Source organism: Coenobita brevimanus, chromosome 112 (genome assembly GCF_032717465.1).
Source record: "Coenobita brevimanus isolate Jiangsu-jjx chromosome 112, ASM3271746v2, whole genome shotgun sequence".
NCBI classification, from domain to species: domain Eukaryota; kingdom Metazoa; phylum Arthropoda; class Malacostraca; order Decapoda; family Coenobitidae; genus Coenobita; species Coenobita brevimanus.
In genome coordinates, this window is record NC_137065.1 from 17,506,070 (window position 1) to 17,525,876 (window position 19,807).

Genomic DNA, 19,807 nt, shown 5'->3' on the forward strand with positions numbered 1-19,807 from the left:
GGTGGGTTAATTAAAACTAGGATTAATTTGTTAGATTCGCCCTGTATATATCATGATGTAATCTAACTATGTTTAGTACTGTAATTTATTAATAGTTGGCACCCCTACAATTCTATGAGGTACTAGAGGCCCGTCGTTTTCACGCACTCTGCTCCTAGACCTACTCGAGTGGGGACTGTGCTCCTAGACTTCATTGAGTTAGCTTGTACATACACACTCAAGGGCGCTTGACAGCCTAAGCAACTACAGAGTAGCAGTCTCGTCGTCATCGGTTGTCCTACACTCCCTCTCCACTGGCTAGGTAACCTTTAAGAATTGGCCAATTCAAGGGGGGATTTGCTAGGAGATAGAAGAGAAATAGTTCCTGTAGGTGAGTTAAGATTAAGTTACGGTTCACCTAACTCTATGAGACTTGTTTGAATTTACTTAAGGACAACTTTAGGGACGAGTAACGACATATGAGTTGTTTATTAGGAAATACTAGACATTTCTTATATTGTGGTGCCTCGAGAGAGGAGCCCTGCTTTGTTTACCAAAACCTCTTAATATTTTTCACATTTTGGTGCCGCGAGAGAGGATACAGATTTTTACAAAGTCAAATATTTTTCACAACAACACTGGGTGGTAACAATATAACTAAGCAACAAGTGTTCCGTATGTGACAACAAGTGGGTTGGCGGAGGGTTACTGCCCCTCCCCAGAAAACAACTAACTAGAAATACGAACAAGAAGTCTCGGACCAGAACTGACCAACAGGTGACAACGAAGGACTGAAAATAGTACATGGTACGCATTGTGGCATGGGATGTAAGGGGTGCAAATAATGAGGTGAAAGAGAGAGAGAGATTGTCCAGGTGCTTCAGCATGCAAACGTAGATGTATGTGGATTAACTGAAACTAAGTAGAGAGGTAAGAGTGAGAGAATGGGAGTTTGGATGGGGTATATGCTCGGGAGTGGTTGAGAAGGATATAGGAAGAGAAGGAGTTTGTACTGTTGTGTGCAAGAGATGGAAGGAAAAGTTAAGAGAGTGTGGATCAGTTGGCTCAAAGATTGTGTGGGTAAGATTGAAAGTTGAACTACAAATGTGAGCTATTGTGTGTGTGTGTTCAATGCAAGGTCGTGGAAGCAGAGTGAAAGAGGAGTTCTGGACAAATGTGGAAGCGTGCATAGAAAAGTTTGAAAGGAATGAGAGAGTGTTTTTGATTGGTGATATAAATGAAAAAGTGCAGAATGTGAAGGTGCATGGAGTAGTTGGTGAGTGGGGTGTGCCTGCTGAGATAGATGAGAATGGCAGTGCTCTAGTGGACATTTGTGCCGGAAGGGGGTTGGTGATAGCCAGTACCCTCCTCAGACACAAAATGATCCACAGGTAAAGGTGGCAAGTGATGAGAAGTTTCTGTGGTGAACTGAATGAATGGAAGACAATGATTGATTATGTGCGTGGGGATGATAGAATGAGAAGGTGTGTAATGGATGCATGGGCATATAGAGGCTGTGGGAGTGGACTTTCTGGTGGTGAGAGTCAAGGTGCAAATGAAAGGGAGGCATAGAAGAAAGGAAAGAGAGGAGAAAGTTGTTCATATAAAGAGGGTGGAAAGTTACAAAAGGATGGAAAAAAAAGGCAGAATATAAGAGAGAAGGGGAGGAGTTATTGGGTAAATATGATTTGGCGCAGATGAGTGACGTGGAAGGTGTGTGCAAGACATTCACAGAAAAAAAAAAAATCTGTGAGGCGTGTGAGGTGGTGTATGGCGTGAAACGGGGTGAAGGAAACAGCATGGGTGATTGAAGAGGTGAGACAGGCTGTGGGACAAAAGAAGAAAGCATATAGTGAGTGGATGAGAAACAGGGGTGTGGAGAAAGTTGAGAGACAGAAGGAAATGTTATATGCATAGAGGAAGAGAAAGGTGAAAAGATTAATAAGAGAGAGTAAGAAGAGAGTGGACGTGTAATTTGGAAAGAATTTGAGTGTAAGTGTAGAGAATGTAAGAAAATGTTCTGGAAAGAGGTAACGATAGTTTGGCAGGGTTTAAAGAAGTTATTCGGGGAGTGAAAGATAAAAATGGTAGATTGCTAATGGAGAAGGGAGAAAAAGTGAGCAGATGGAGAGAATACTTTAAGGAACTGTTAAATGTCGAAAATGAAAGTATTGCGAGAATAAGTGGCTGGAGAATGGCTGGGTCAAGGAGGGAGGTGAGAAGAGAGGAAGAAATCAGCAGGATGGAAGTACGAGTAGTGGAATCAATGAAGAAAGCCAAAATAGCGAAAGCCCAATGAAATGATGGAGTCTGAGGTCAAATGCTGAGGCATTAGGGAAAGACAGTAATAGAGTGGATATAGAAGATGCGCAGATTGGCCTGCTAGGAAGATCCTGGAGGATTTGAAGCCAGGTATAATTATTCCCCTGCACAAAGGAAAAGGAGAAAAAGAAGTGTGTGGAAGTCATAGGGACATTTGTCTTACTGTAATAGGAAAAGTATATGGTAAGATACTTATTGGCAGAGTTAGGGAAATAACAGACGAATTAGTTGGTGAAAAACAGGGAGGTTTTAGGTAGGGAAGAGGTTGCATAGATCAGATATTCTCAGGTTTTTAGTGGAAAAGTTTCTAGAGAAGGGAATAAAGTTGTAAGCAGCCTTCATGGATTTCGAAAAAGCATATGACAGCGTGGATAGATAAAGATTGTGGAAAGTATTAAGAATATATGGAGTAAGGAGAAGTTGTGCATTGCCGTGAAGAGTATGTATGAGGGGGCCAAGGCTGCAGTGCGTGTGGATAGTGAATTGAGTAAATATTTCTAATTGAATGTTAGACTGAAACAGGGATGTGTCATGTCTCCATGGCTGTTCAGTCTGTATATGGATGGGGTTATGATAGAGATACAAGGTAGGGCAGTGGATGTTGGAGCAGCTGTAATGAGAGATGGCAACGTTTGGAAACTCCCTGTACTGTTGTTTGCAAATGGTGCTGTATTGTTAAGTGAAGACGAAAAGGAACTGCATGAATTGGTGAATAAATTTGGATGAGTGTGTAAGAAAAGGAATCTAAAAGTGAATATAGGGAAGAATAAAGTTTTGGTCATCGTCAGAAATGAAGTCACTGGATGTACAATGACACTGGTTGATGAGGAAATGGAAAAAGTGAGTGTATTTAAGTACTTGGGTAGTGTGATGAGTTAGGATGGAAGTTTGGAGGGCGAGCTCTTGAAACGGTACCACAAGGAAGAAAGGTTGCTAGTTTGGTAAAAGCAGTGATAAGAAACAGGGAAGTCAGCATGGAAGTAAAAAAGTCGCTGGATGACAGTGTTGTGATACCAACTCTAATGTATGGAAGTGAAGCTTGGACCTACTTGGAAGGATAAAAGCCATGAATGAAGGCAGTGGAAATGAGTTATTTGAAAGGAGCATGTAGAGTTATATGGAGAGACATATTGACAAATGAGGAAGTGAAGGAGCGTTGTAATGTGGCTGTGGATGTGATAGAAATCTTTAGTACAAATATACTGAGATAGTTTGGCCATGTGGAGAGGATGGACAGCGAGAGTGTATGTGAGTGAGGTGGAGGGGGGAGAGGCAGAGGGAGGCCAAGATTGCGATAGAGGTAGAGAATGGAGACGTATATGTGAGAGGGGGGGAGTGAGCTGGGAGAAGGCGAGTGAAATGGTGGGGGACCAGGCGAAATGGAAGGAATTTCTTTGTGGTATCCCTTACGGGAATAAGGCCTCTGGCAATAGGTAGATAGATTGACCTTCTTTATGTGTTTTCCTAATGTCTTTTGATAGATTTATTGTAGTTTTAAACCAGTAGCAGAAGTCTGCTGTCAGTAAAGCTGAATGTATTTGGAAGATCATAAATGCAGAAGTCCCTGCATTTTCGGTCAGATTTGTTTACTAAATAGATGTAGATATAGATAGATTGATATAGATAGATAAATATAGAGATAGACAGATAGACAGATATATAGATAGAGATAGATAGATAGATAAATATAGATATAGACAGATAGACAGATATATAGATAGAGATAGATAGATAGATAAATATAGATATAGACAGATAGACAGATATATATATAGATAGATAGATAGATTGATAGATAGATAGATATACATATACATATAATTATAAAGGGGCAAATGACACCGGTCGCACGGCCTCACTCACCCTCCAATTCCACCAAACATCAGGCCTTTCGTGCAACCCTCCAAGCAGTGACTCTTCCCCCCCCCCTTTAAGTCTCTCTTGACAAAGACGATTGACATGCTCCAGCCACGGGTTCTTCAGCCATCCCCTTTGTCTCATGCACCCAGCGTTAACTCTTTCATAGATTACTCTGTGAGAAGGATCAGCTTCAGGAAAATGGGCCATGTGCTGAGGCGATGGAGTTGATACTGACGTATTATGTGGGCAATAGGCCACGATTCATTCTCACGGAGAATCGTTCGTTAGCACCTGACTACCAGCAATATCACATTATTCTGCAAAGGCACTTAGTACCAAAGAAGTCAATTATCAGCTTCAACCCACTGTTTAGTTTCCATATCTCGCAGTTACAGAATAAGACAGGAAACAACAGTGTCTTGAACATGCAAACCTTTGTCCTTGTACACAAATAACGACAAAGCCAAATACTCAAGATAACTGAATTCCTAATCTTGTAGACCAGTCCAATGTGACCAAAAAATATCTTGTTGCCTGACCTTGATACTGTGGACCATACTACCAAGAAAAGTGAATCTTTTCAAAAACTTGCATGTTCTCCCCACATGCTTGGACAGATTAAACTGCTTCATGCAACAAGCCACCAAATGCCTTGACTTGTTCTTGGCCAAGGAGATATTTAATCCCAATGGCTTCTCGTTCTCATGAAATTCCTCAGTTGCTCTCAATAGTATCTCCAGCACTTGCACTGGGGTACTTCTATCATCAGCAAATCAGTATCTCCGAAATTACCAATTGGTACTCCACAGTGACTTCAACTCACAGCCCAACCATGTACCGAATCAGTTCACATGTTGAAAAGTGTGTGTGTGTGTGTGGGGGGGGGGAGTAAGGACACATTCCTGTCTTACACCAGGACTTACTGGGAAGGAATCAGATGCTCCCTCTTCACACTACACAGTATTTTCAGTGTCTGAATGAAGCTGGATCATCTCTGCAGGGATCCACTGTAACTGCAGGAGTTCCTACAGTACCTCCCAGTTAACTGAGTCAAACGCCACACAGGTTGCAATCAGGCCTTTTCGATACTCAAAGCACCATTTGATGGGAACCTGAAGCGACAGAATATAATCAACTGCAGACTTCTTGGGTGTGAATCTGGACACCTCAGGGCTCTGAAACTTTATCAAATGGACCCGGATACACATCAGGAGTATCTGAGCAAGAACCGTGCCTGGCACATTGAGCACTGCAATACCACAGTAGTTACTACAATCATGTTGGTCTCCTCTTTTTCCTTTCCAGATAAGAGTGACCAAACCCTTGCCTTGTCAGAAGGAACAGTACCCAGTTCACCAGACAGCTTCTGTAAATGCGAGAAATGCCCTGAACATGGTTTTACCCCCACCATTGATCAGTGCTGTTGGGATACCACAAACACCAGCTGCTCTTCCACTTTTCAATCTACCCACTGCCCTCCTGATTTACTCTAGAGGAGACACGATATCATCAGGTGGTGAGAAAGCAGACAATGACTGCACACCAACTGATGGAAGCTCTCTACTTTGAGGTTCGGCCATATACAGCTGCTCAAAGTGCAGTCCAAGGAGCCCTATACTTACTTGGCCCTTGCATGAGCTGTCCATCTGTCTTCCGGAGTTAACCTGTGAGATAGTTTTGGAGTGGAGCTTCCTCAGGGCTTGGTAAGCAGGGTGAGGGTAATTTGCAGGAAAATGGCCTTCCACCTCATCTGCGATTTTCCTGACATATCTCTCCCATCTTAGCAAAGCACGTCCCTTCAAGATAAGTCTGTGCTATCCCAATCCCCAGCCAATCTGGCATCATGACTCTCCTCAAATGTAACCAGTGTCCCCAGCGAAACATAATTCATTGTTGATCTCAGGTGCCGTCCAAGATACTCATCAGGGTTGCATATTTAAAAATCTCCAACAAAATAATCAGGGTAGCATATTTACAGCTCTCCCTTTCTTCAGCAGTGTCCACAACACTATTAAGCACCTGAAACCGATCTGAGAGAGCCAATATTTACTCAAAAACACACTCTTCATCCCTGTGTTTCTCAAGCAGGAATCATTTTTAGTGTTCGTTTATGATAGCATCCTGAGATCCTCTCAGTTTAATTTGTAGTCTGGGTTCAACAGCAGAGAACTCTGCGCTCCTGAAAATACACCATTGCTAAATGACAGACAGGCAAGTACTTACAGGGATGTGGTATTGGAACACTAAGTCCACCGATGAATATCTGACAGCTGGAACCAGGATGCAGCGGTTCTCAACTTACCGGACTTAGCAAAATCCAGAAGATAATAATTCATTCATTCATCATCTAATCCAGTGTTGTCCCCACGAGGAGCGTAGGAGCCCGGGCCTAGGCATGTTGATCTCCAACATTTCAGATGAGTGACCAGGCTCACTCATCCCCGAGAGGCATTACGTGAGCAATTAAACCCCAACCATTCCTTGGATATAAACCTGCATCAGCTCAATCCGACTGGAGCGCCTTAATTACCCATTAGACCAGCAGGTGCCATAATTTGGTTATGTGGTTACCACCCAGTATAGTAAATGATTTCCTGGTGCAGGAAACCATTTGGCTTGTCACTCAGTGTAGTCACCCGTAGACAAAAAAGAGGAAAGAATGAAGGAAAGAGGGACAGAAGAGGAAGGAAGGAAAGAAGGATGGAAGACAGGAAAGAGCAGACACCCGAGAGGAGAACTACATCAAGTTAGTGGATGGTGAGCACCCCCACCATCCCATCACAACTGTCAGAATTCTTGGTTCCAGAGCAATTGAGTCCTACACAATCTTCGTAGCCTTCCCTGTTGAAGACAGTTACTACACTGAAGTCACCCAGGACAAACAGTGCATCTTGCAACAGCCACATTCCATAACTGAGAAGTAAGGTTCGGCACATAACAGCTCTGTCTCTTCAGGATCATTCGTCTCAGTTAGAGTTACACTGCAATAAGAGATAGCTGAATCCCATGAAGAGTTTTATTCTCAGTAACAATCTACATTTATCAATCGAAGTAAACCTGTCGACACAAAGGACAAAGTGAGCAGCAATTGCCACAGCAACACTTCTAAGCTGGGCACCACCTTCACACTCAGTTCAGAGTTATTTGTAACCATCGCTAATCATCTCACCATGCCCGTGACACATCACTTCAGACAGAGTAGCTATGCTGTCTCCCAGTTGCTCCAGCTCTCATGAAAACAGAGGCCGTCAATCATCCTTCAAAAAGCTGGGAATGTTCCAAGCCCCCACAAGGAGTACCTTCAGAAGATTAAATTCACGCATGATTTACAGGTTTGTGTCTCCTCTGTGTGACTGTGATGCAAGTTGAAAGCAGGGATGGGGTTAGCGACTCCTCCCTATCATCTGGCTGCTGGGGTCCCGTAGGGTTTACCCAGCAACCATCATGAATGGTGCCAGCATGACAGGACAAAAAGCTGTGGCAGGTTGGCAGCTGTAAGAGGGTTGTGGGCTTATGCGAGATGTAAGTTTTTCAGGGAGAGAATACAAACCCCAGGTCAACCTTCCATGTCAGTGGACGAGGCAGCACTAGATTATGCCAAATATAAATATATATATATATATATATATATATATATATATATATATATATATATATATATATATATATATATATATATATATATATATATAAATATATATATATATATATATATATATATATATCATCAGCTATTTGAGTATCCACTGCAGGTCTGGCCTATCCCGACCGAAGTCGGGACGATACAGCCAATGTATCTCTACCAAGTGGCTTAGGCTGTCTAGTAGAGATTTTAAGTATGGTGTGAAGTGCTTGTAAGTGTAATTGTAGTGTTGGAGTGGCTTTGGATGTGTGTGTAGTCTGTGAACCAAGTGTAATCGGCCCGCGCAAGCCGACTGGGTGCAACCACACTTTATAGTAAGCGACACTGGTTCAACCACAGCATCCTTTGTGTCCGCCAATGCAGTAAGTGGTCGGGTGAACACTCCTAATATTTATTACCCTGGAGCGGCGTGAACCCTGGTACACCCGTGTACGAAATGCAGACTCTACCACTGTACCACAGGGGCTCCATATATATATATATATATATATATATATATATATATATATATATATATATATATATATATATATATATATATATATATATATATATATATCCCATTGGAGCCCAGTGTCCAGAAGAGTATTGGACAGAACTGGGATTTTTAAAGTCTTTATAAAGTGGGGAACCCCCGGGTAGGGACCTACGAGCTTCACGACTATGAGCCGACAGGCGGAGGGCGGTACGCTTAGTGCCCTCCCAGTGCAATGCCTCGCCCAGCACCCCTGGGATCCAATGGGTTAATGACTGACAAACCTATCGGTCTCTTTAACCCATTGGAGCCCAGTGTCCAGATTATTGGACAGAACTGGGATTTTTAAAGTCTTTATAAAGTGGGGAACCCCCGGGTAGGGACCTACGAGCTTCACGACTATGAGCCGACAGGCGGAGGGCGGTACTCTTAGTGCCCTCCCAGTGCAATGCCTCGCCCAGCACCCCTGGGATCCAATGGGATATATATATATATATATATATATATATATATATATATATATATATATATATATATATATATATATATATATATATATATATATATATTGGCACCTGGTGGTTTAGTGGGTAATTATTGCGCTCCAGTCGGATTTAGCTGGTGAAGGTTTATATCCAAGGGTTGGTTGGAGTTGATTGCTCATGTAATGCCACTCAGGGATGAGTGAGGCTGGTCACTCTCATCTTAAATGACGAGACCAGCTGCCTAACCCCGGACTCCTACGCTCCTCTTGGGGCAATGTAGGACTGGATGATGGATGGATGGATGGATATATATGTATGTGTGTGTGTGTGTGTGTGTGTGTGTGTGTGTGTGTGTGTGTGTGTGTGTGTGTGTGTGTGTGTGTGTGTGTGTGTGTGTGTATGTAAGATTATAATAAAACTTAAAAGAAACGTTAATGGTAACTGTACAGGAGGCAATAATTATGATTTTGATGAGTTGAAAAGTAGTGAGAACACAAAGGAAAAATTTCGGTGGGAATGTAGGAACAGGTTTATAGTCCTGCACACTTTGATGGAATCTGAAGACAATGATATTAATCAAATGTGGAGAGAGGCAAAAGAGGTTTTGGATGAGAGTGCTAAGGTTCCTATTAAGAAAAAGGGAAAAGCGAGAAGGAAGAAGTGGATGTCAGATGAAACATGGAATGCAATTCAGAAAAGGAAAGAAGCGAAGTTAAGACGTGTAGAACAACATGTTGATGGCCAGGTAGTTAAAGTACTTAGAGCAAAGTACTGGAGTTTACATTCTGAAGTAAAAAGACTCGTTAGCCGTGATAAGAGGAGGCTATATGATGAAAAGGCAACAGAGACAGACATTAAGTAAAAATGACTGTCAGAGCACAAGAGCAGCGTATCAGGCCATAAAAGTGTTCACTGGGACTGAAAAGAGAAGGAAGGAAATACCTGTATGAGACAGAAATGGTAATTCGATGACTAAAGATTTGGATATAAAAGGAAGGTGGAAAGAGCATTTTGAATCTGTTCTAAATAAACCAATCCCAGATGAAGAGGACATTTTGCCAGCCGAGAGAGATTTGCAAACAGAAACAGGGGATATAGCCTTGGAAGAGGTAGCAAAATCTATAAAGGAGTTAAAGAATTTTAAGGCCCCAGGAAAGGATAAAAAATTTCATGAAATGTTTAAGGTGGAAAGTGATGAGTTGATAAAAGCGCTTTTGAAATTTTTTAATGTGGCTTGGGATAATGATGGAATTCCAGAAGAGTGGAAAAATTGAGTGATTATAAAAATACCAAAAAGGGAGATTTTAGTGTTTGTGGCAAATGGAGGGGATAACTTTGACACCTGTAGTTGCAAAAGTCTTTTCCAAAATCTTGTTGAACAGAATAGAGCCAGTGATTGATAAAATTTTAAGAGAAAAACAAGCGGGATTTAGAAAGGGTCGAGGTTGTAATGATCAGATTTTTATTGTAAGGCATCTAATGCAACAAGCTAATGAGATGAAAATGCCACTTAGTATGTGTTTTGTGGATTTTGAAAAGGAGTTTGATAGTGTTTCACGTGGAGCTATGTTGAAAATTATGAGATTCTGTGGTATACCAGAAAAGTTTGTAAATATTATTAGAAGTCTCCATGAAGGTACTTTTTGTAAGGTAATGGTGGGTGGTTCTTTGAGTGATCCATTTGAAGATAGGTCAGGCGTGATTCATGGAATTCTTTCGCGATTGCTGTGTGTTTTGGTTATGGATTATGTTATGAGAAAGGTTGTAAGGAGAACAGGTGCAGGAATTAACTGGAAAAATTAAGAAGCTGATGGATTTGGACTATGCTGATGGTGATGTACTGATTTGAGGAAGTATTTACGAGATGCAGAGGGTGCTTGATTGTCTGGTGGAGGAAGGAGAAAAGGTGGGATTGGTAATAAATTGTGCAAAAGATGAGATTATTAATATGAACGTGGAGAACCAAATTGATTGTGTAACTGGGAATAATGTGGTGAAGAATGTAGAAAACTTTTAATATCTGGGAACGATTGTATCATCTAATGGATCATTAAACAATGAAATTGAGGGGAGGATTAGACAGGCTTGGCGAGCTGTTATAATGTTGGAATCTGTTTGGAATAATAATATGCTTTCGGTACATACTAAAGTAAAACTTTACAAGTCCATGGTTAGACCAATTTTAATTTATAGGCATGAGTCATGGTACAGTACAATTGCAACAGATCAGAAAATATTACGGTTTGAGAGTAAAATACTGAGAAGGATTCTTGGGGTAAAGTAGCAAGACAGAGTTACAAATGAAAGAGTAAGGGATATTACGAGAGTGGAACCAGTTAATGAATATGTGAGACTGTCCCGCTGGAAGTGGCTGGGGAACATATACAGAAAAGAAGGCAGTTTAATACAGGACGTGCCAGAGTGGACTGCTAGAGGAAGAAGAGGTCGAGGTAGGCCAAGGGAAACCTGGTTGAGGACAATGAAAAGAGAAGCAGGAGAGGAGTGTTGGTGGGACCTGAAGGAGATGGCAAGAGACAAATATTGGTGGAGAGAGATCATCGAGGCCCTATGCATCCCGTGGGGTGCCACAGGAGATGATATATATATATATATATATATATATATATATATATATATATATATATATATATATATACTGTATATATAAATATATATATATATAATTTATAATAGGGTGTGTCTTGGGTAGGAGAGAGAAAAATATTAAAAATTTTTATGGTCTCACCCCGCAAATTTTTTCTGCTTCATGAAAAAAAGTGTGCACCAACAAAAATCATTCATTTTATTTAATATTTAGGGGTCGTCCTTGATACCAGATGTTATAACACAAGTTCATATGCTAAAAAGTTATAGTACAAGTAGAGATGTTCACACCGATGTATGTGGTCCGTTACAACACGGAGAAGGAACTGGAGCTGCTCTTCCTTCTTGCTGAGCTTCTTCAGCTCGTTTATGAGGGCCACAGCCCCCCTCAGCCCTATCATTGACAATGAGGAGCTTGTAGACTATAGCACGAGCTTGAGTGTAAGCCGCATTCTCTGTCTAGGAAATGGGGTCATCCTGAAGAAAGTCACTTGGAAGGCAAAGTCTGGAAAAGAAAGTCCTGGTGTTGATAGTTACCAGGCCATCCAAAGTATCTCCTGCAAAAGCGGTTTTGGGTATTTGAGGTCCCTTCGGTGGTGATTCTGGGGCTTCCTTGTCGAGTGCCAGCACCATCCAGTGCTTTGTGTCAACAGTGATCCTGTCATCAAAGAATGCAAAGCCAACTGCTTCCTCCGAAAGATACCATAGATGAGAGCCCAACTTCTTCGTGGTGGCTTCAGATATTTTCTTGTTGGGATACTTGATGAGTTGCTGCATCAAGATGCAGTCATTGAGGGGAGCTTGGGCTGAAAATGGAGCTGAAATTCAGATCTTCGATTAGATGAGGGCGGAAAAGAGGGACAGATCTCACACTCCACGCTCTTCTGCCTCCGTCATCTGGAACTGGCTCCAGAAGAGATACAGCTTCAAGGAGTATATATTTTTCTCCATCCACAAAGCAAGGTGTTTTGTACCTGAAGCCTGAAAATTCACTCCCTTCTTCGGAGTCCTGCCGAGAAAAATAATGGACAGGTGCAAAAACTCCTAATAATCATTGCGTGCCTGGTTTGACTGGGTCATAGCAAAGCAAAGAACATCTTTTCTCACCTTGGCAATTGCTGCCTTGGCTATCTTATCAGTATCTGTGGCTTCAAACTTTGCTTGATCTATTAAATTCCAGTGGTCTCTGAACCTCTCAAGGAGCAAATTATCTGGTCCCATTGAAGTGGTCCCCATGGTGACTTTGAATGGAGTTCCCATGATTAACTCCATCACATGGTGCCGACACACCAGGTAAAGTAATTATCACTCGACCTTTTCTTGAAGGACAGCACAGGTTACTCCATGCTGGCCAATGTTCAACGTGGTAATGTCAAAGTACATGGAACTGATCAGGTGGATTATGCCCCAGTCATGAAGTCACTCCATGATGGCGTGGGCTTGGGCTTCTGCTGTCCCAAAAGGAAGCTTTGGCACTCCGAACAGTTGCTCAATCCCGAAGCCAGACATCAAAATCAGAAAACAGTCCACAGATTCCCTTGAAGTAAGATTTTCCATAAGTTTTCCATCCCAGTACACTGTCAGTTATTTATTTCCTTTGAGCTCACTCTTTAGTTCTTGAACCCTTTGGGCACGAAACTGTGTCTGAGGGCGGTGTTTGGTTGATTGACTGATGTTCAGTTCACGAGGATCATGACCTAAACCTACAGCAGTCTCCATCTGAAGATACATTGCCTTGCAGGAGGATATGTTTGTTTGGTCGAGCGTGGCCGATAAGTCCTTCGTTATAGTATATCTCATTACACGTCATTTTGGAGGAAAAGGGTCATTAGTATGTGTCTGAAGTGATGTGGATGGTCCAGCACAGGATCCTTAAATCTTGGTCTCATCATCAGAACTGGATGAGGAGGATTCCTGGATGATTTTCTCAGAAGCTACCTCCATCTCATGCTTGAAACGCTTTCTCAACTTCCCCGTAGTTTCCTCTCGTTGTTGTCGAGCTTTGACATTTTTCTGGTGAATCATGTTGAGTCCCCTCAGGCTTTCAGGACGTCCTTTCTGGCGCTGAAGAAGGAGAAATTCCCAGTCATCTCGATGAGATACAAGCCACTCGGCATCAGCATGAGGAATTTCAAATAAATCTTCAAGGGAATCCAAAAACAACCGCTCCTTTCCCTTGTGAGATTCTGTTGTATGGGAAGAATGCATCTTCAGCCCAGTCCATGCTGTGGAGATCTTTTCCAACTAGCTGATACAGTGGTATTCCTGTCAAGATGGTAAATTTGCTTTATCCCACAATGTCTTCACTGCACGAACTGTATCACGAAATTAATCCATTTCTTTTTCCGTTGCTCTCTGTGCAGATGCATAAAGTACCTAAAGGTGTGTCAATTCAACGGTAGTGTGCTCCCAGTTATCTTTGTAATCATTAAACCAAGCATGTAGATTGTCTTGTGAGCTTTCATCTGGGAATGACTTTAAAAAAATAATAACATTGATAAAGCAACACCGTTACTGAACACTGAAACAAAACAAACATAATCCATGAATGCCTGAACGCTGGCCCTTTGGTGGTTCTGAGTATAGAACAACAACAATGGGTGACAAGTGGCTATAACTTTGCTGCTCGAGGGCGACCACTAAATATCATCCAAATGAAACAAAAATCGGTTTGCCTTCTTTCTGTAAGGAGTGGAACAAAAGCACGGGATGAGACAAGGAAATACCAAAGTTTTATTTTTCAGACACAACCATATATATATATATATATATATATATATATTATATATATATATATATATATATATATATATATATATATATATATATATATATTAACACAGTAATATTTCAACCAAATAAAGTGTACACCAACTATATTTGAACTAATGAAGTGTACATCAAGTAAATTAAAAATCAAATTAAATATTCAACATGACCTCCTTCCACTAAACAAACTTGGCACCTCTCAGACACTGATTGGCAAATTCATCTTCTCAACTCATGAACATTTTTCATGTTGTCAAATTCTGCTGTTATTCTTTCTTTCAGTTCTTGAAGACTTCTGGGTTTTGACATGTTAACTTCCTTTGAGATCAACCGTCAAACTGCAGTCACATGGCGTTAGGTAAGGTGACCTTGGAGGCCAATCAGCAGTGCCCATTCTTCTAACCCATGTGTCAAAAGTGTTACCGAGAAATTCTCGCACAGTCCTACCATAGAGATGAGGCGCACCATCTTGCATCCAAATTAATATGGATGGTGAAATATAACTGTTTTAACTGTAATATAACTGTGTTAATGAAATAATATTATCGTAAAGTAACTTTTGGCCCACCCTGTATATATATATATATATATATATATATATATATATATATATATATATATATATATATATATATATATATATATATATATATATATATATATATATATATATATATATATATACGAGAGAGAGAGTTATACTACATAAAAGACAAGGAGTTTACTAAAGACAAACACACCACCCACCCACCCACCTACCTACACCGCTCATGCACCTGCACTGCCGACACCATCATCATCCTCCCACTTACACCACCCACTTCAGTAACCTTGTCATGGTTCTTGTAAATGTAGAAATCTGGTGGGCAGGGCCAGGTATACAGGGTGTCCCAGAACACGAAGTTCTTCCTATTATTATTTTTTTTTGAAACAAAAACACACATTATACCTGTCATGCTCTTTTGTTATTAGAAAGCTTATTTGTCAATGTTTCCTAGTTCAAAGCAACAGTCGTTTTGAAAAAGGTGAGGTATTTTGAGACACATTTGACTTCTCAAGAAAAGTGGCAATCATTTTATTAAAATTTGTAGGGGACAGGATATTGCACGCCCCATTCTTCTGACATTGTGAATCACCCGATGAAGACAGAAATTGAAGGGCTTCTTAATATCATATGCTATTACTTTGAAACGTCGGATGCAAGCTAATCACAATTAATCATAATGGTAATCTGTCACAGTCAATTCTATATTGGTCCCTTCAAGGTGTCCAGTGATTACATTAAAGGTAGATGACCAGCGTACTCCCATTTGTGACAATACATTTATTGGAAAAAAAAATTAGTCATCTTTTATGATCGAACCTATGCAAGGCTGCCACTCAGACTAGGGAGTTCTAACCATTAAACTACCAGGCATCTTTCAATATCATAAGCAGCACATAAATGATCGTCATGCACTGTGGGTTTGCATACTGCAGTCTCTCAGTTTCACGATATAACGTTGCATCTTTTTCTTCCACTTACCTTGGCTCGGTTGGCTTCCATTTTCGTTTTGCAGGAGAATTCTATTAGAGCCACGACCACTGACAATACCAGGCCCCCTGTTAGGATGTAGAAGATGCCCGCTACATTGCTCAGGGTCAAGGCATTGGTGTGGCCAACCTACATTAGAATGGAGGAGGGAAATTAGAAATAAGGAAAGTGAGGAGAAGAAAGGATGAGATGGTATAATAAGCCAAAGGAAGCGTAGTAGAAAGGAATGCAAACAGCAGCATACCCAGGGGTAATTTCAAGCATATTTGTTACGAAGAATATTACGACAATAGTGTGAATTGGATAAAGACTGTTAAAGCTCTTAATATTATCTCTGATTGGGGTAAAAGCAATATTATTGTCTTTAATGCAACAAAACTTAGTTCTTAATCCTTCAAGACCTACCACAGGAATATGTTACAACTCAATTCAATCCTGTATCACTCTGATCATATTTGAGGTTTCATTCTCTCAGGATTTACCTGTCTTGTAAAATCTGATTCGAAGAGATTAGGTACGGTAAGCCAACTCCATGCCTTCTTTAACTCTGCACAGTTGTTTATTTAATGCACGGGTTTTATTCGCCCTTTTGTAGAGTACAGCTCTTATGTGTGGGGAGGCTCCCCACATACAGCACTTGTCAACAAGGGGGGGGGGTCTATCTCTCCTAGTGTCACTGGCTCCCTTCAACCTCTATCTTGTCGTAACTCTGTTGCATTTTTACCTCTTTTCCATCGCTGCTTCAGTTGTCACTTCTCAACTGAACAGTCTGCATGCATCGCTGCATTGCTGCACCACTACAGTGACAGCATAGCATCCGCCTAGGAGCAAATTTTCAACTCTTTTCTATCCACCTCTCAGGTGCATGAGTTAACTGTTTCTCCCAGCCCTTCACCTCTGCAACAGATCAGCCCTGGAACTGTCTTCTCTGTCTGTATTTCCTACTACCTATGACCTCCAGTCTTTTAAATGCAGTGTGTCCAGTCACCTCGAAACAAAAGGGCCTTTGGTTTGGTTCTGTGTTACATTTGTTTCATTTTTTCTTAGAGGGAACAATTTGCGTACTTCTAACATTTGGTTGCTTCTTCCTTAGAAAAAATGTAATAATCATAATCATAATCATAATAATAATAATAATAATTTGTCTATATATTTCGAGACGCCTTCATCATGTAAGGGGTGAAAATAAACAAATCGCCTCCATGTCACCCAATCCCCGCCCATTTCACTACCGTGCTCCCAGTTCACACCCTCTGTCGTATACATATCGACTTCATACCTCCATTTCATCCGTGGCCTTCTCCTACCTCTTCCCTCCTCCACCTCACACACATACGCTCTACTCGTTAGTGTCTCGCTCTCCATCCTCTCCACAGGGCAATACCACTTCAGTGTATTTTTCCTAATGTTCTCTATTACATCCACATCCTCCACAATGCTCCTTCACTTCCTCATTTGCTAGTATGTCTCTCCGTGTAACTCCACATGCTTCTCTCAAATAACTCATTTCCACTGCCATCACTCTTGACTTGTGTCCTTCCAACAAGGTCCAAGCATCACTTCCATACGTTAGAGTTGGTATCACAATACTGTCAGGCAGCGACTTTTTTACTTCCATGCTCACTTCCCAGTTTCATAACTTTGCTTTCAAAGAACCAGTAGTCTTTCTTTCTTGTTGTACCCTTTCTAGCACTTCTCCCTCCAAACTTCCATCCCTACTTATAACACTACCCAAGTACTTAAATGCATTCACATATTCCAATTCCTCATCTTCCAAACTCACTGTTCATCCACGGACTTCATTTCTCTCGAAGACTATAACTTTACTCTTCCCTACATTCACCTTTAGATTCCTTTTTTACACACACTTCCAAACTCATTCACCAAGCTTTGCATTTCCCCTTCGTCTTCACCTAACAATGCAGTATAATCTGCACACAAAAGTTCAAGGAGTTTCCAAATGCAGGCCTCATTCATTAGGATGCAACATCCACTGCCCTGCCTTGTCTCTCTTTTATAACCCCACCTGTATACAGACTGAACAACAAGGAAGACATGACACATCCCTGTTTCAGTCCAACATTCAGAAAGAAATATTCACTCAATTCACTATCCACATGCACTGCAGCCTTTGCTCCCTGATACGAGTACATACTCTTCAAGGCGTTCCCCAACTTCCCATTACTCCATACAGTCTTATTTTCAACATCCTTTGTCTATCCACCTTGTCATAAATTATGCTTTCTCCAAATCCATGAAGGCCGCATAAAACTTCTTCCCCTTCTCTAGAAACTTCTCCACTAAAGACCTAAGAATGAATATCTAATCTACACAACCTCTTCCCTTCCTAAAACCTGCCGGTTCTTCACCAACTTATTCCTCTGTTATTTCCCTGACTCTGTCAGTAAATATCCAACCATACACTTTTCTATTACACTAAGATAAATGCCCTTATGATTACAACACATTTCTTTTTCCCTTTTCCCTTTGTACAGGGGAATAATTATACCTGACATCCGATCCTCCGGGACCCTACTCGTACCTTCCTCCCAGGCCAATTTTCACATCTATATCCATTCTACTACTATCTCACCCACATGCTTCAGCATGTCATCACACACTTCATCTATTGCTGAGGCTTTCTTCATTTTGCTTCCATCGCTTCCATCCTACCGATTTCCTCGTCTTTTCTCACCTTCCTCCTTCTCCAAGCCATTCCCCTGCCACTTACCTCACATCACTTTCATTCTCTATGTTTAATAGTTCCTGAAAGTGTTCTCTCTATCTGCACACTTTTTCTCCACTGGCAATCTACCATTTTTATCTTTCAATCCCGGACTAACTTCTTTATCACCTTGTCCTACTCTCTTTGCCTCTTTCCAATAATAATACTAATAACATTAATGATAATAATAATGATAATAATAATAATAATAATAATTAATAATAATAATAATAATAATAATAATAATAATAATAATAATAACTAGACCATTGTAAAATTGTCCAAGAACAATTTTATTAAAAAAAAATGCTTTCCTATGAGCCGAGCTCTAAATGGAGCTTGAGGTCACGGCCAGTGATCTTGTGCATGTCATCTTACGAGATTACAGAGTGTAAAGCCCCCAGTATTGATGGCAATAGCTGTAATCTTTCATGGAAAATTAGGTGACATCTGTAATATCCAGAAATGTCCTTTTTTTTTTTTTTTTTTTTTTTTTTACCCCAGGCGATCTCAGAGAAGATTCAACTGAGTGGAACCATACCCACTTCCACAATGTGCCCACCTTAAGGCTATATATTGCGGTAAAATTTCAGGTTGGTGGATTAACCCGCCCCATGCCAGTGCCGTTTTAAAAAGGTCTGATGTAATTGCGCGCTCAGTGCCAGTGCCGTTTTAAAAAGGTCTGATGTAATTGCGCGCTCAGTGCCAGTGCCGTTTTTAAACGGTCTAAAATAAAAAACTTCACTGTGACCGGATTTTTCAAGATTCGTAGGTAAAAATTGGCAGGCATGTAAGGTAACTGTTCCTCTACCATCCCCAAGGCTGTCAAGGCCATACACTCACTCGCTCCCCCCCTCACGCTCACTCTGCCTCACTCTGCCTTTGTGCCTCACCCAGTGCTGTACATAGTGACGGCATTTTGTAAGTATTTTCATGTAAGTGTAAGTTGTAAATATTTTCTTGTAAGTGTAAGGACTATATAGTGAAGTCAGGTTGTAAACACATTCTTGTATGTGCCAGGACTGTACATAATGAAGTCAGGATGTACCTATCTTCAAGTAAGTGTAAGATAATGCATTCACAGTGAGAAAGACATGCAAATTGTGATAGATGCTGAAGTAATAAGTAATCAGAAAAGTGTACTGAACATTGCTATACCTTCCCAGCATAAATACCTGAGTATACCTTACATAGAAAACGGCTCTCTCTCACGTACGTGGTGAACATGAGAGAGTTGCTATACCCGTAGATGAGTGCCAGACTGAATAAAACCCATTCCCGAGCCTCGGTCACCATTTTAACAGCGAAATTCGTTGTTTCCACATCAAACTCTATAATTTTAGCCCAAAAAGTTTCTGAGATTTTTCAATTTCAAATATGTAATTTTTGCACCAAGAATGAGTATAGGAGC

General features: G+C 40.9%; 1 protein-coding gene across 1 annotated transcript in view; it reads right to left on the minus strand.

Moving 5' to 3' along the window:
* The window catches only part of LOC145418128 (glutamate receptor 1-like), a 722,099-nt gene that overhangs the window by 16,145 nt on the left and 686,147 nt on the right, over positions 1-19,807 (minus strand). The window contains exon 18 of the mRNA XM_080286652.1: positions 15,663-15,800. Within this exon, the coding sequence (XP_080142778.1) occupies positions 15,663-15,800 (138 nt within the window). The remainder of the gene's footprint in view (positions 1-15,662; positions 15,801-19,807) is intronic.